Source organism: Mya arenaria, chromosome 1, assembly GCF_026914265.1.
Source record: "Mya arenaria isolate MELC-2E11 chromosome 1, ASM2691426v1".
Lineage (NCBI taxonomy): Eukaryota > Metazoa > Mollusca > Bivalvia > Myida > Myidae > Mya > Mya arenaria.
In genome coordinates, this window is record NC_069122.1 from 54,577,269 (window position 1) to 54,593,028 (window position 15,760).

The 15,760-nt window shown below is 35.4% G+C and overlaps 1 protein-coding gene across 2 annotated transcripts in view; it reads left to right on the plus strand.

Moving 5' to 3' along the window:
- Positions 1-1,443: 1,443 nt before the first annotated feature.
- The window catches only part of LOC128246597 (uncharacterized), a 50,461-nt gene continuing 36,144 nt past the window's right edge, over positions 1,444-15,760 (plus strand). Inside the window, exons 1-6 of one of the 2 annotated variants that reach the window (XM_052965147.1) lie at positions 1,444-1,599; positions 6,869-7,498; positions 7,619-7,700; positions 7,925-8,342; positions 8,739-8,920; positions 9,408-11,992. In XM_052965147.1, coding sequence (XP_052821107.1) covers positions 6,888-7,498; positions 7,619-7,700; positions 7,925-8,342; positions 8,739-8,920; positions 9,408-10,751 — 2,637 coding nt within the window. In that variant the 5' untranslated portion in view covers positions 1,444-1,599; positions 6,869-6,887 and the 3' untranslated portion in view covers positions 10,752-11,992. Of the gene's footprint in view, positions 1,600-6,868; positions 7,499-7,618; positions 7,701-7,924; positions 8,343-8,738; positions 8,921-9,407; positions 11,993-15,760 lie in introns of those variants that run through there. The other variant, XM_052965064.1, reaches the window with a different exon arrangement.

Here is a 15,760-nt window from a genome sequence, read left to right on the forward strand (position 1 = left end):
GTTTTCCACTTCTCATGTATTGATTATAAATAATTAACGGGCTAGAGCACAAATCTGTCTTGCATGAACGTTCGTGCACCGGCTATCGGAATGACGATGACCAAAAACAACGCTTCCGGTAAAGATATTTAGCATTAAATGGTATTAGCATTAGTAAAATTAACTTTAATTGATTTATTTAATTGTTTGACAAAATAAAATGTAAAAAATAAAGTGGAAAATATAATACCAGTACCTGGATTCAAGCTGTAAATGTTAATATATTTTAAATGGACTAGACACCAGATGATACAATTGCAAGATAATAAAGAAGAAGTCGTTGTGTACAACGCATTGAATGTTACTTACTGACGTATCACATTGCTTACAACACAAGTATTTTTTGCTGTTTTTGCGTATCTTTTTTAATTCGAAATTTACTAGGTTTGTCTACTAAGTAAATACCTGTCAATTTAGAAAATAGTATCGGTATTTGTATTTGTACTAATAACGTGATTTTCATATGCTAAATATACACACTACAAACTGGGAATCCATTATTTTAAAACGGGTAAACTCAGCTGAGGCAACGACAGAAACATTTTTTTTAAACATTTAAAATGATGTATAATCGTTTTTTTATACTAGCTGGTCTTGACAATCCTAGGTTTGTTTTGAAAAAATACTGCACCCTGTTTTTGGAACAATCTGGTGTCTAGTCCCTTTAATGTTAAAAACTAAGCATATTTATAAACGGTGGATTAAGAAATGTCCCTTAATATGTTGGCCTATCGAAAACCACGGGAAGTTTTATGCATACAATGTTTCTTTCTTTTTTTTAATGTAAAATCACCTCTGTATATATATTCTACGATATGTTGAAAACCTTCATTCATTTAATCCTAATATCATTAAGTAAAGATTATGATTCGTACACGTCTGTGGTAATAAACATATATAAGAGTGTTAGAAACCATTCAGGTGCCATATGTAAATGAATAATACACTGGCAACTGCCTGAACATGTCCAGTAGCCGAACATATAACAAACAAAATATTTAAGTCGCAGTACATAGGCCAACCTTCATTGATCGAGACATTGGTAACTATTGCATAATCAACATCATTATGCTGTTATTTTCTGAAAATTTCTTCCATCTAACAATTTAAAGCAGACACATTTCGGAAAAGGGCTCGAATGAACGTTGAAAAGGAAAAACGAGTTTCCATATAAATTTCACTTCCTGCATTATTGGCTATGCAATTCACTTAATGACTCTGGGATAATTTTGGCTCTATGAATTTTAATATCCAAGTCCCACATCAGTTTATTTTGTCTACTATCGTTGGGTTTTCCAGAAATAGAAACCACTTATATAAAGGAAAAACACAGATTCTATATTTAGAACTATTTTGAATGAATATATGCTTTCGTTTTGACGGTTTTCTTGGAGCACGCATCTGGTTCGTGCGAATGATTTTCTGAAAATGAAGGAATAGTAATTTGTTATTTTCCTCTTTTGAATACCATTTTCAGAAAATAAGTAATTTTCAGTATATAAATACTGTTTAGGTCTGTGAAATCCACGGATGCAAGGAAGTCGCTCTGGAGGACACAAGGTAATAGTTTTGATTGTTTTCTTTTAAAGAACAGATTAAACAGTCATTTACTTTCACTGAATTGTTATTAGTATGTAGTGGATTATTATTATGCATTTTATGTTAAGTTACAAAACAGGATATTGGCAAATATGATTATTAAGGTTATCGGAATCATTTAGCTGAACTGTTCTGTTGTCATTGCTCGCACATTGCTAGGCCAAAAAAATAAACATCTTAAATTGTTTCTTAAAGCAACATATTCCACTACGGGACGTAATTCTTGCGTTAATAAGTAATCTAAACGTGTTTTTTATCCAGCTGCAAGTTCAAGTATAAACAGTGATAGATAAAAAAAGCTGAATTCAGCCCAAACTAAAGAATTCCTACGATGATGTGTGTATGTGGCAGCTATTTACATTTGTTTAAGTCTAAAATAACTCCATAAAACGTATAAATGAAGCATTCGTCTGCTGACCAACTTAGTAACATATGAAGCATTACAATGCATTATTTAAAGATCATTTTGTATACTGACAATTTCAAGTGGGCAATAAGGATAACTACCACAGCTAATGATACGTTAGCTTTAAACAAACTTTATAAAGATGAGAACGTGAGAGACCTTACACTATTTATATCATTGATACAACATACGTGCCACAGCTAAATTACACCTTTAATGTAATGAGTAGTAACATCAAATCAAATACCGCATATATAAACCTTTATTGTAATGTAGGAGTAACATCAAATCAAAAACCGCATATATAACCCTTAAATGTAATGAAGGAGTAACATCAAATCAAATACCGCATATATAAACTTTTAATGTAATGTAGGAGTAACATCACATCGAATACCGCATATATGAACCATTAATGTTTGTAGGAGTATCATCACATCAAATATAACACCGCATATATAAATCTTTAATGTAATGTATGAGTAACATCACATCAAATACCACATATATAAACCTTTAATGTAATGTAGGAGTAACATCACGTCAAATACCGCATATTCATATTTAATGTAGTGTAGGAGTAACATCACGACAAATACCGCATATATAAACCTTTAATGTAGTGTAGGAGTAACATCACGTCAAATACCGCATATATAAACCGTGAATGTAATCTAGGAGTAACATCACGTCAAATACCGCATATATAAACCTTTAATGTAATGTATGAGTAACATCACGTCAAATACCGCATATATAAACCTGTAATGTAGGAGTAACATCACGTTAAATAGCGCATATATAAACTTTCATACAGACGACCACTGCTATGGCATATAAATTGTTACACCTGATACAGTCCAACATACGATCAGTACCATGGTATGTAAAATGTAACCGTTTGTTCTTTCAGACAAATGACCTCTAAAATGAAATGTAAAGTGTTAAACAAGGTACATTCATAGACGACTATGTTATGTAAAATATTTGTAAATTTTATACAAACTACCAGTTGTTGTCGGCTGCTAAAGTGATCATAACAGACGACAGACAACGGATGCCAACTATATGATTAAACTTTAAGCTGTTGTAGGGTAAATTACGCATTATGCTTTATGTACTTATGACAAAAGTATTTAAAGAATAAGGAAGGCAATACTTAAATGATGGTAATTGTTCGACATAATTTCAAATATAGTGTTTTCTGTGCACAGCAAAAGCTATTTCCTACCAATCATCAATGTATTTGAAAACAACACACACAAAAACAACAACAACAGGCACTCTAATTGAAGAAGTATAGTAACTCTTGCACTATTATACACATATCATAATTTATAATGAATATCATACTTTTTTTTGTTCGACATAATTTCAAATATAGTGTTTTCTGTGCACAGCAAAAGCTATTTCCTACCAATCATCAATGTATTTGAAAAAAAACACACACAAAAACAACAACAACAGGCACTCTAATTGAAGAAGTATAGTAACTCTTGCACTATTATACACATATCATAATTTATAATGAATATCATACATTTTTAATCTAGTCTGCATTTCACTAACAGCCGGAATTAGAGTGTTTATACAACGCAGGCATCATTCTAAAAAGAAACTACAGGCATACACGCATCTGTCACAAAAATGTGCAATCCTTAATCTCAAAAGCGGCGGAATAGTCGAACAGACAGTCTCAGAGAAAGCTCTTGTAAAAAAACAGTACACTTAGTATGATATCATCATAGCACTGGTATTTGGAAACCATAATTAAACTAAAATAATCGTTATAACAATTCACAAAACCTATCCCCTTTAATACGCGTTTATTAAGTTGTCTAAATTTAGAGATTAAATATTGTTTTAACTAGTATGAATAGCTAAACATAGAATTTGAATGTTATAAGTACGTAATGAATAAAGTTATTTTATCTTTGAAATTAGATATATTAATTTCCCCGTCCTCCACAGACAACAAAATATACTATGAGGTACGCGCGAGTATGCCCTTCCCAAATAAGCGAGCAAAACCCGATTTAAACCAGTTTTAACATGAATAAAAGACGGTGGTATTGGCACTGGGTTTAAGTGGGTCTTTGAGCTTACAAAAAACACACACGAAAAAACACATTTAACACTTCTAAATGAAAACCCGCACTTTAAACACACTTCTAGATTGAAAACCCCTCTTTATACCTTTTAAAAAATGAGAGAAAAAAACCCACTTGTAACCAACTAACTTTTTGTGTTTTTTGTAAGTTAAATTTTGGTTTTAAGAAAACCACACTCACCTTTTGCTCACTTTTAGCCTACAAAATCATGTTACCGGTACGGCACTCCGTCCTTAAACCTGATACAATTTAATTGTCATTACGGTACAGCAAATACCGATTACTCCCGACACATATTATACTAAATTTACTTAATGCGTTCAATGAGGTTGGTCCCATATACCACTTTTGCTCTCTTTAATCTTTAGTTTGGGCATAACGGCGCTCTACATAAACTTCTGGAACAGCCTCTTTATTGATAATTAGTCCTGGTTCTCAAAAATGACTATTTAACATTGATGATTGCATGCAATCATTTAAAGCAAACCCTATTTCACAAGTTTCTAGTTGTTATTTTTGTGCGGATCATGTTTCATCGCCCCCAGTTTGAGTTCAATGCATTGCTGTATTTAGTGTCTGATCATGGCTTATCAATGTCCTCATTGTGTCTATCAAGTCTCCTTGTCCTAAGTGCTGGTATCCTGTCTGGTTGTCCTAAGTGATAGTAAAAGTCGCATTGTCCAAATTGCGTATCATGTCTCGCTCCCCCTTATGTGTGTTTATCATATCTCATTGCCTTCAGTAAAGGTAACTGGCCCTGTTATATATAGTGCGTGTGCCTAGTCGCGATCTCCTCTCTGCTGGTATCAAGTCTCGTTGTCCTAATTTGGAGAACCATCTATTTTGGTCCTAAGTGAGTGTATCATATCTTGTTGTCCTAAGTATCATGCCTCGCTGTTCTTAGAGTGTGTGCCATGCCGCCTTGTCCTACGTGTGTGTATCATGTCTCGTTACATGTCCTTAGAACGTGTATCATATATCGTTGTCCTAGGTGTGTCTATCCCGTCGAGTTGTCATTAATAGGGGTACCAAGTATCTAGGTTCCTACTGCGTATACCAAATTTCCTTGTTCCTAGTGCGTGTATCATTTGGCATTGTCCTTAATGCGTGTTTCATTTCTCGTTTTCCATATCACGAAGACCAGGACTCATTTTACCCAGTGTGTATCATGTATCGTTGTCTTAAGAGCGTGTTTCATGTCTGGATGTCTTAAATTAAAACTTCATGTCGCATTGTACTAAGTTTGTGTGTGTGTGTGTGTGTGTTTGTGTGTAAGCTGCACTTGAAAACATAACTATCTTGTCTACCATTTTAAGCCGTCAGGTAAATGGTTAGCAATACATTTCTAAGATTGTTCAATTTCCTTTAATATCTATTAATTAAACCATTTTGGTCGATCTCCAGGTGTACGCTATTTGACGAAGACTTTCAAATACTACAACAGCAACAAGGCCGCAATGAAATATGAACTATTATGTGAATGATTTCCGAGTATTTGTGATCTGTTCTTTTTGAAATTGAATTAACGATTGCAGAAATTACTTGAAATAATTTTCAAATTCACGTCAGCTATAAGGTTTTAAGCTTGAAACAGGTGTTTATTTGCACATTATTAAGGATACCCGATACACCGGCACAACATGATTTCGTTATAACAGACCTAGTCAGGAGGCCATGGAAGTCATCCCTTTAAAGTTATGTACTATGCAAACATACTTACGTAAATTTTACGATTTAAATATAAACAAAGTACTGAATTTTAAACGAAGAGTAGCATTAACGTTAATTTTTCGGTGCTTTTCTATTTTTGTACAAACATAAATCCATTTCATTTGCTATAAGAACACATTAAATAGGCCGCGACAATTCCCAATCGACATACACTACAAGAAATAACACAACGGTTAAACTTTTGCACCAAAACTTCTCGTGACTACACAATTGGCGGAGTAAATGGATCAAATAAGTGCAAACACCAATTAGAAACCTATTGTTTCAGATAATGAACTTGCAAAAAGAATCATTGAGTAAATTGAAATCATGTGATACTTCCAAACTCACATGGCGATAATGTAAGGATGTTACTGGCTATTGCCAAAAATGGGGGCTTGCTATTCAAGGTTTTCAGTGACGTATAATTTAGCTAGACCAAACCTTTTTGACTGAATTTAATTAAACATGGTATTTAAACTCTTTTCTACATTTACTCTTAACAGTACTTAATTCAGTAGTAAGATAAAGTATTTAGATGCTCGATAGTACCAAGCACAACATGAGTTTTGCAAAAAGGCAGGACCGTCGATAATTATTATTCAGATATTGAAGCCACCTTAAACAGATGCTAAAGCAAGTGAATTTTCTTGCTCAGAACGGCCAACTAATGTCTGTCGATAACTATGATGAAGTTCTTTAGGATATAAACGCAATGGCATTTTGGCCACTTTCTATCTAGGGAGAAATGATAACCTAAACAGAAATGAATTAATATTGGCAAAAGGCCCTAGCGTAGCTAAAGCCGATACCGATAATGAATTCGATTTTTTTCCATGTGGAACGTTCTGCATACCAAGACAAATAAAAGATTTTAAGTCTTAACAAATATAATAATCATTCTTAGGACGTTTGTCGAGTATATATTGTACTAATGACATGTGATTAAAATACTCTCTGCAATATACCCAGATCAAATAGTTTTTTCTTGGTGGCATTTTAGATTTACACATCACACAATCATGTCTGATGTACAACCAGACGAACAGGATGCTACACGTAAAACGAATGATGAAACCTCGGAAATAGATTCCGAACAAACTTCGGCCGAAGATTCTAACATTCGTGAGCCCACCTCCAAAACGCATAACGATACAGCCGTGGCTTCAGGCAATACAACGTGTCCAGTAACTATAGACGTCAGCGGATCTCCGCCGTCTAGTTGCATTGAAAATACAGCTGACGACAAATGCGATGATAATGACGGCAATATAGTCCGTTTTTTCGAATTATGCGCTGCGCAAGATATCGTTCAAAATGCGGTGAATTATTGTCCAGCTTGTGATGATGAATTGATGTGCGATTCCTGTAGCAAAATACACAGCCGTAAAAAGGCAACTAAATCCCACATGCTCCTTCCCATAAGTAAGCTTGACGAAGAGGAAGCCACAAAGATGTGCCAGCCTTGCACGGTCAGGGATGATGAGAACCAGGCTTCCTTCGTTTGTCCAGAATGTAATGATCTTTGCTTTTGCTCCGACTGTGCATCACAACATCGTGACACAAGTGAGGGTCATATGTTAATGACCATAGACGACTTTAATGCAGCCATGGAAGACAACTGTTCCTTCAAGTATATGGGTTTCATTATTGAATTATAAAAGTTTAGATAAATGAATTAACGGCTGTTTCTTAATCATGTTTATGCCGTACGATCCGGTTATGTATACTGATGTTTTCTTATTCGTTTTAGGTATGCAGGTGTCAAGACAAAGGTCGATTATACCGATCAAAAGTCAGTTAGTAAGCAGTGGCAACGAAATCAACAAAAACAGGTACAATGCTTTTTTTGAATGAATTCAACAATTTTGGATTCAGTTACGGCAAAATAGGCAAAAGGAAGGTTTACACGGTCATTTTTCAGTTATATTACTGTAGCAATCATTATATAATAATCGCCCTATTGTGTAAAATCACTGTGTAATGCAATTTGGTCGATATATGAATTTAAATTGTGATTATAACTGAAAGTTAAGCTTTAAGTATTTCTCTGATGTAGGATCGTCCTGGAAAGCCTATGGCGTCCGATATTGGTTCGGACTCAGTTACTCTTTCTTGGGAGAAGCCCACAGACTTTGATAAAAACAATTACTTTCAAATCGGATATAAGGATCTGAATAGTGGAATGAAATGGCGATTCTATCACGGGGAATTTATGGAGTCCTCTGTCAGACTAACTAACTTGAAGTCCGACACAAAGTTCGTATTCAGAGTCAGGGTGGTTTATGATGACGTTGAAGGCCCATACAGCGAGGAAAGCGACGTGATTGTCATTGCATCCTCCCTTGCTTCACGACTGGTCAATTACGCTGTAAGGATGGACAATGTCGATAATGTTCCTGCAATCTATGCATTACCGATGACTGAACTAGCTGAAGCTAGAAACAAGAAGGCAAGGACAAGAAAATTTGAAATAGGTAAAACAATTATCATAAACAGGCAATCCTGCAAACTCACCTCAATAGTAACGTCCCTTTACTGTAAAGTAATCACTACTCTCAAAATACACGTGATCATTTTCAATACTACTTGACCGGGTCCAAAACTTGTATTATTATTTTAACTACAATTTCAAAATTCAATATTTAAATGATTTAAAAAGAATCATACTATACATTGATATCAAATAAAATTACTCGGTGAAATAGTAATGGTAAAAAATATCAGTTATATATTATGGTCATCGCTGTAGATCTCTTTATGTCAAAACAGTTTATGATAATTAACGTTTATTTTAATTGTTTTATTCATTATAATCGTCTACAAAACACTACAATTGGTTCATGTCAGTCTGGACATTTTCATCAATGTAGGAACACGGCCAAAACGTATCCGGAACGAGAAGACCATTATGATGATCGGGGAAACTGGCACTGGAAAAAGCACACTCGTTGATGGAATGGCAAACTACATTCTGAGTGTCAACTGGGACGACCCATTTAGATTTACAATCATAAATCTTGAAGACGAAGAAAAACAGCGTACGAAAAACCAGGTAAAATGTCAGTTTTTTATATGCATATTTAGCCAATCTGAGCATCTCGGCAATTTTCAATCAAAAACAACCTCTTTTTATTAGAAAAGGTGGTTAGTAAAATGTTCTGACATTGTAAACCGTGCATATACATCCGAGTTTGTTTCGATGGAACATGGCTGAGTAGCTCGTTATATATAATATATGACTGTAAGTACAATGTTTGGGAATGTTTGGTTTTGTGTATAATTAGAGTAACTGTTTTATAGCCGCTTTGGGTCAATTGCAACCCTATTCATCTACCCTAATGTTTTTGATTTTACAATTGTTTTGACACTATGTAACAAAACAGCCACTTAACCCGCAACCAACCCTAGTTATCGAATTATACATTCGCACTTAAGCGCTCGTGTATAGTCTCAATAACTCGTGTTGTGGTTTCTCTTACAAACGTTACTCACTTTTGTCAGGTCTCTAAATCAATCTTACTCTTTGTGTACTATTCTAGGCCTTGTCCCAAACAGAATGGATCACATGCTACACAATTCATCCTGAAAAAGGGAGCCGCCTGTCCTACTCTATCAACATTATAGACACGCCAGGTTTTGGTGACACCCGTGGCCTAGAACGTGACCAAGAAATTGTGGGACAAATAAGAGAATTGTTTTCAAAAAAAGGACCACAGGGCGTCGTATCAATTGATGCCGTTTGCTTTCTGATTAAGGCCCCTGATGCTAGGCTTACGCCTTTGCAAAGCTATATATTCCAGTCGATCATGTCCCTCTTTGGAAAAGATATTGAGAAAAACATATGTTCCTTGATAACATTCGCAGATGGAATTGACCCTCCAGTACTTGCTGCTTTGTTGGAATCGGGTTTACCGTTTGGTACGCGATTTACCTTTAATAACTCTGGGCTTTATGCAAAGAATGTTGATTTAGACAACACGAGTTTGGCCCCGATGTTTTGGGATATGGGAATGAAAGGTTTCCGTAATTTCTTCCAAACGCTGGGCACAATGAGTACAAAGAGCCTTCAGATGACTAGTGACGTTTTGTATGAAAGAAATCGTCTGGAGGTAACCATAAAAAATCTGGAACCAATGTTGGATGCTGGACTTCTGAAGGTCAATCAACTTAAAGCAGAAATAAAGCTGTTTGGGGACCATAAATCACTTATCGCGGACAACAAGGACTTCGAGTACACAGTAACTTCAACACGACAGGTCAAAACAGATTTGCCTCGTGGACAGCATGTGACAAATTGTACACATTGTCATTTCACATGTCATGATAATTGCGCCTTCGCAAATGATGACCAAAAAATCAATTGCTGCGCGATGTCGGGAGGATACTGTACTATTTGCCCAGACAGATGTTTCTGGAAAGAGCATGCCAACACACCGTACATCTTTTCTTTCATTACGGTGACAGAAAACAAAACGTATGGTGAAATGAAAGCAAAGTACGAAGAAGCCTCCGGTAAATTGCTCACGCAAGAGCAACTCCTGGAACAGATGGGTCAAGAACTGGAAAAAATGATTGACGTTATAGAAGACATGATGATCGTTATACGGGATTGCAATGCCCGTCTAGCAGAAATTGCACTTAGACCTAACCCGCTGACCATGGTTGACCATATAGACCTTATGATCGAGAATGAAAAGATGCACAAGAAACAAGGATGGTTAAATCGAGTTAAGACTTTGCAAGCATTCCGGAAACGCGCCCTCATTCACAATGATTTTGAGACATTTCACAGGGAAGCGCATACCATTGGTGTTTTCGGTAAAGGAAACAAACGTGACCAAAAATCCGTATTCCAACGCATTCGTGACGTTTTCCACTGGTAAAATGATTGAAGTCTGGCTATTACGTTCTTCAAAGGAGAATATATTAAGACATATAAAGAAACAAGCATACGAAAAAATCCAATTTAACACTAGCTTGCGCATTGATATAACAGTACATCTTCTGTCGATGACTGTGTGAGGAGTTGTTACTTTTCCTTTCGAAATATTAATAACACGTGCTGAAAACTTCAAATCTATATAGGGATCACTTTACTGGTGTCGTTTTTCAACTACATCCTTTGACTTATTCACACGTGCGGGTATTACGCCAAAACAATGCAATACTAAACATTTACTTCATCTGATAACAGGAGAGCAGAAGAAACCAAATGCTTACCAAAACACTGCACTTTAATCATTGACAATTTTGTGATAACATATTTGTATATTGTGATCTGTAGTATACGTAGTATAATGTTCTTGTTCTGTGTTTTTATTCTACAAAAACAGTTCTGTATCAAATGCAGATTTTATTGATCATAAAGTGTAAGTCAGTGTACCCCATGTGGTAAAGTCGCCTTATCGCATATTTTAATCACGTTAATTGCCATATTGCCTGTATTGTTTTTCTTGCATGTCTGTTGTAACATACTTTTACTTTGACAAATTAAAATGTTAATATGTACAATTGTGCGTGTGTGTTTGAGTACTGTGAATTTTCACGTCAGAGGCTGTATGGTGATGTATATAATGTACTAGCATATGATGTGTATATAAATTGTTTACTTTTTATTCAATGAACTGTTTGTATGTGTGTCCGCACAATTATTTTTTCCCGAATACAAACAAAAATGGTGGATGTGTATAAGTAACAGTGTATATAGTTGGTTGGTGCATATATACATCTATCATTTGTATGAATTGAAAAATTTCATCAGATTTGCATACCTTTTTGTTCTGTGTATCCTTTAAAAGTGAAAATGAAAGTAAGGTTGGAGTGGTTGGTCCCTTAAGTATCAGTGTTGGTTAATGTATGTGTCATTTCGTTTACTTTGATGTCAACGACCACTATTTTGTCTCAATATACAAAAATTAAAAGAACGGTACAATAGAATATGTTTTTATTGTTTTAAAGTAACTATAATCGTTAATGTGTTCTTGTTTGTTTAAGCGCAAAATTATCATGTTTGCTTTGGTTTGTCTTATGATGTAAACACATACATATGGCTGTTGTAACGGATTAAAATATTTGATAATTATGCTTATTATAATCAATTGGGAATAAATATTGTCTTGGTATATGCTTGCTTCATTTATATCTTGCTCATCAATCTATTAAGCAACAATAATACTGTCGACCGTTCGCAATGTCTAGAAAAGTAAACCATAACACATTGTATACCAAAACAAAACTAGCGAGAAATAAGATTGAATTTGAGCCTTGTCGCTGAGTAACAGAAGATGCTTTAAACCGCGTGTTTGGTTCGCGATAGTCAATAGGTTTTAAAGGAACTGTACACCAGATTGCCACCAAAAAAGTATTTTTCTGTAACGAATCTCAGGACAATTATCGAATAGAATGTGTTACGCTTTGATATCATAATTGTAAAAAAAGTACCAAAATGTAAAAATGTGTCGGAGACCGGGTTCGAACCCGTGTCGCCAAAATTGCAGTCCAGCGTCGTATCCACTGAGCTATGAAGGCTAACTCTAAAAGGTTGACATAAGTTAGCTATGCATCTACCTCGGTAATATCACGTGATAACACCGACTAGCCAATCACGCATAAGGAATGAATTCTACCTGGTAGACATACCCAGTAATCTTTTTAAATGAAAAAAATACGAAATAACTGCTAAACAGCCAAAACCTCGAGGGAACCGATGTTTAGAACGACCCGATTTTCAATTTTCCAGTTTGATATGAAATATTCAGTTTATTTTAAGTTTGAAGTCGTCAAACAGACTGTTAACTAAGACATCGATTATATGTTGCGTTTTGGAAATCGCATATATGTTCAAAGGTTGACGAAACTAAATGTAAAACGCAAAAGAAAAAAACAATAAATGCATAAATAGAAATGTTTATTTTAACAAAAAAGCACATTTTCGTAACAAGCAACATTTGAATGACAATACATATTGTGGCATTATTCAGATTTAAGTTTCGCAAAATCAAGGATTGTTGATTGGCGCATCTTGTCGGTTTCGCGAAACTGTTCAATCGTAATGTGACGTGACAGCGTACAGAGCGTCTGAAGATCACGGTCAGAATCGGCAGTGAATTCAAAGAACCTTCTGACCACATCTAAAACGTTAACTTCTCATAATTATCATCTCAAATACCCATATCAACTAATATCGGGCATGCGTTAACAGTGAAAAACGTTTTTTTTACACCTTATCAAATTGCCTTTCAACTGTCATTGCAATTTTTACAACTTGCGAAAATTTTAACACCTAGCAATTGTTTGTTTATTTTGGAACACGCGTTCGGGAAAAAGTGTAAAATTATGTCCTCGAGTGAGCCATAAGGTTTTGGGCACGATTTGTGTACTTGGGACCGAGGATATTGCTCGACTGCTCGACATAATTAGGTTTCGATGCAGCGTGGGTATAATTTATATAAAAATAGAAGGAAAAAAGTTCGGAACCAAGCTCCGACCTCGAGGGAACGCCGGTTCTCGAACGATCGCTTGTTTGAGGGAAGGCAGTTACACTGTATGTGGTACAACAGTTAGTAAGTTTCAATGCATTGTACACATCGATGCCAAGTTTATGTCAGTTTTCGACAATTCGATTTCGCTATTTTATCATACGGAATACAGCCCCATTAAGGGGCATTTGTACTTCAGTGTAGTACTCGGTACGCAGACTCAAATATGGCATGATTCGGTAGGCAAAATCTAAATATTTTAACGCAAGCTTGGGTTGGGAAATGATAAGACTATTTGGTCCGCAAGGGGGCTGGGGGTTATACCCTCTCTTTATGAGTGGGGTTGATAATTTGTTTATTTTTTTATCTGCTTCCAAAACATATTTTAGTAGGATGTATCAAACTATTTATTTTTATCTTCACTTTACATAGTTACTAAACTTAACTATAACTAGATGGGCATGACAACAGAGTTCTTGTAAATGTTAAGCTCATCTGTTGGCCTTAATCGTTCCATTTTTTTTACCCGCTGCATGTAAGTATGCTTTACCTAGCATAAATATAACGAGAAACGGATGTAAGTACAATTTGTTTAAACATACATATTACTTATTAATGTAACATAAAAGATAAGAGTAAACTAAATAAGGGTTTTCTTGTTAAAGCAAAGCTCGTCTGCTCAATGTCAAAACTTCAACTCTCTGGTTACCCCCATTAACCTGGTAGGTAACCTTATAAATTTTGCAAATACACCGGGCTTGAATTGTAGTGTCCATCTCCCCTCCATCAAAAAGATAAATAATCTTTATTAGGCGCGCTACCCATTCATGTCAAAACATTTGCTCATGTCTTAGCATTGTCCAAAGCCTTTGGCGCCATAAGGTTTTCACTATACCCAAAGCGTTGAGCTTGAATGAACCCGGATACCCAGTGGCTCAGGCGGCTTTGAACATTATTAAAATCATGAGCAAAACAATCTATCCAACATGATGAATAACTCTTTCGTTATTACACGTCGCGTTAATCAGCAGTTATTTTCCTTACACCGCAAAGGGTAATATCGATATACAGCAATTGTTTCCGTTATACCACAAAGGCATCATCTCGTTAAGGGTCAAACATTTACAATAATGAGTCCTGCCCCTACCAAGGCCAAACTCATGCTAAGGGGCAAAATCACCGTTAAACGGGCAAACCGTCATTAAAACAAGGCTAACCCTCCTCACTGTTCCAAAGTGTCTTTATTTAGGACTGTATTCAGGAACGTCTTATTTCGTTTTGATAATAGTGTATATTGTTTGGTTTTGCACTTGTCTGGTTTTCTGGCATGATTTTCTGAAAATGAAGGAATAATTCTATACAATTATACTATTTAGGGTACAATTCTCAGAAAATATGGAAGTTACTTTATATAAATACTGTTAAGTTTCACGAAATATAAACGGACTCCCAAGACATCCGTTGTTGATGCGGCGCTTCGTTAGCATTTTATTGTAAGGGTGATATTTTTTGAGCTTAAACTTGAAGATTTCTGCAAAAAATAAATTATATTGATAAACTTTGAACATAATATTGTAAACATACGTAAATCGTTCTGTTGCTCATTCCTCTAAATATATGTTACACAAAAATGTCTTGTAAGAAGTGGTCTATCAGACTATAAGTATCTTCCATGGCCGAGAGTGTAAGATAGGTTCATTCCGACCCGAGCGTAGGGTGTTTTGCGGAAACGAGGTTTACCGAGTTTCCGCAAAACACCCTGCGCGAGGGTCGGGATGAAACTATCTGACACGAGGGGCTATGGTAGATGCTTTTTCTCCCTACAGTTAAATAAAATTAATTAAAAATGTATTTTTTGCTTGAACTCTTTTGTGCTTAGTAAAAATAATTGCGTATGTAATGCGATAGCACATGGTTGTCATGGATACGCGCGCAGTGATCCAGTTAATAGGTAAATGAAGCATTATTTCTTGAATGGTGCGTGAAAACTGTTTTATGGTGACATTTGAAGCGAGAAATAATTAATTAGCGTTCTAAATATTACCATAAGACAAGGTTTCCTTGATGCTACTGACGACAGTCTTCAACAAGGGAGGTTATTATAATGTAGTGACCGTTAAAAAGGAGTTCCATACGGACATTTTATCTTCGTCCGTGGGCAAGATAAGAATGTCTAGCATGGTTAAATTATTGGATCTACTTTTCTGAGGTGGAGAGAAAACCTTTTCCATCAGCGGCGCGAAATGAAGGCAAAAAACATCAACGGAAAACGAATTCAAGAAACGGATTTTTCTCTATTAAGACTGGTTTGAATTTCTAGCATTTCATCCGGAAATAGAAATTGTTACGTCTTGTTATTTAAACAAAATAATAATAACGGGCTAGAGCAGACATCCCTCTTACATGAACGTTCG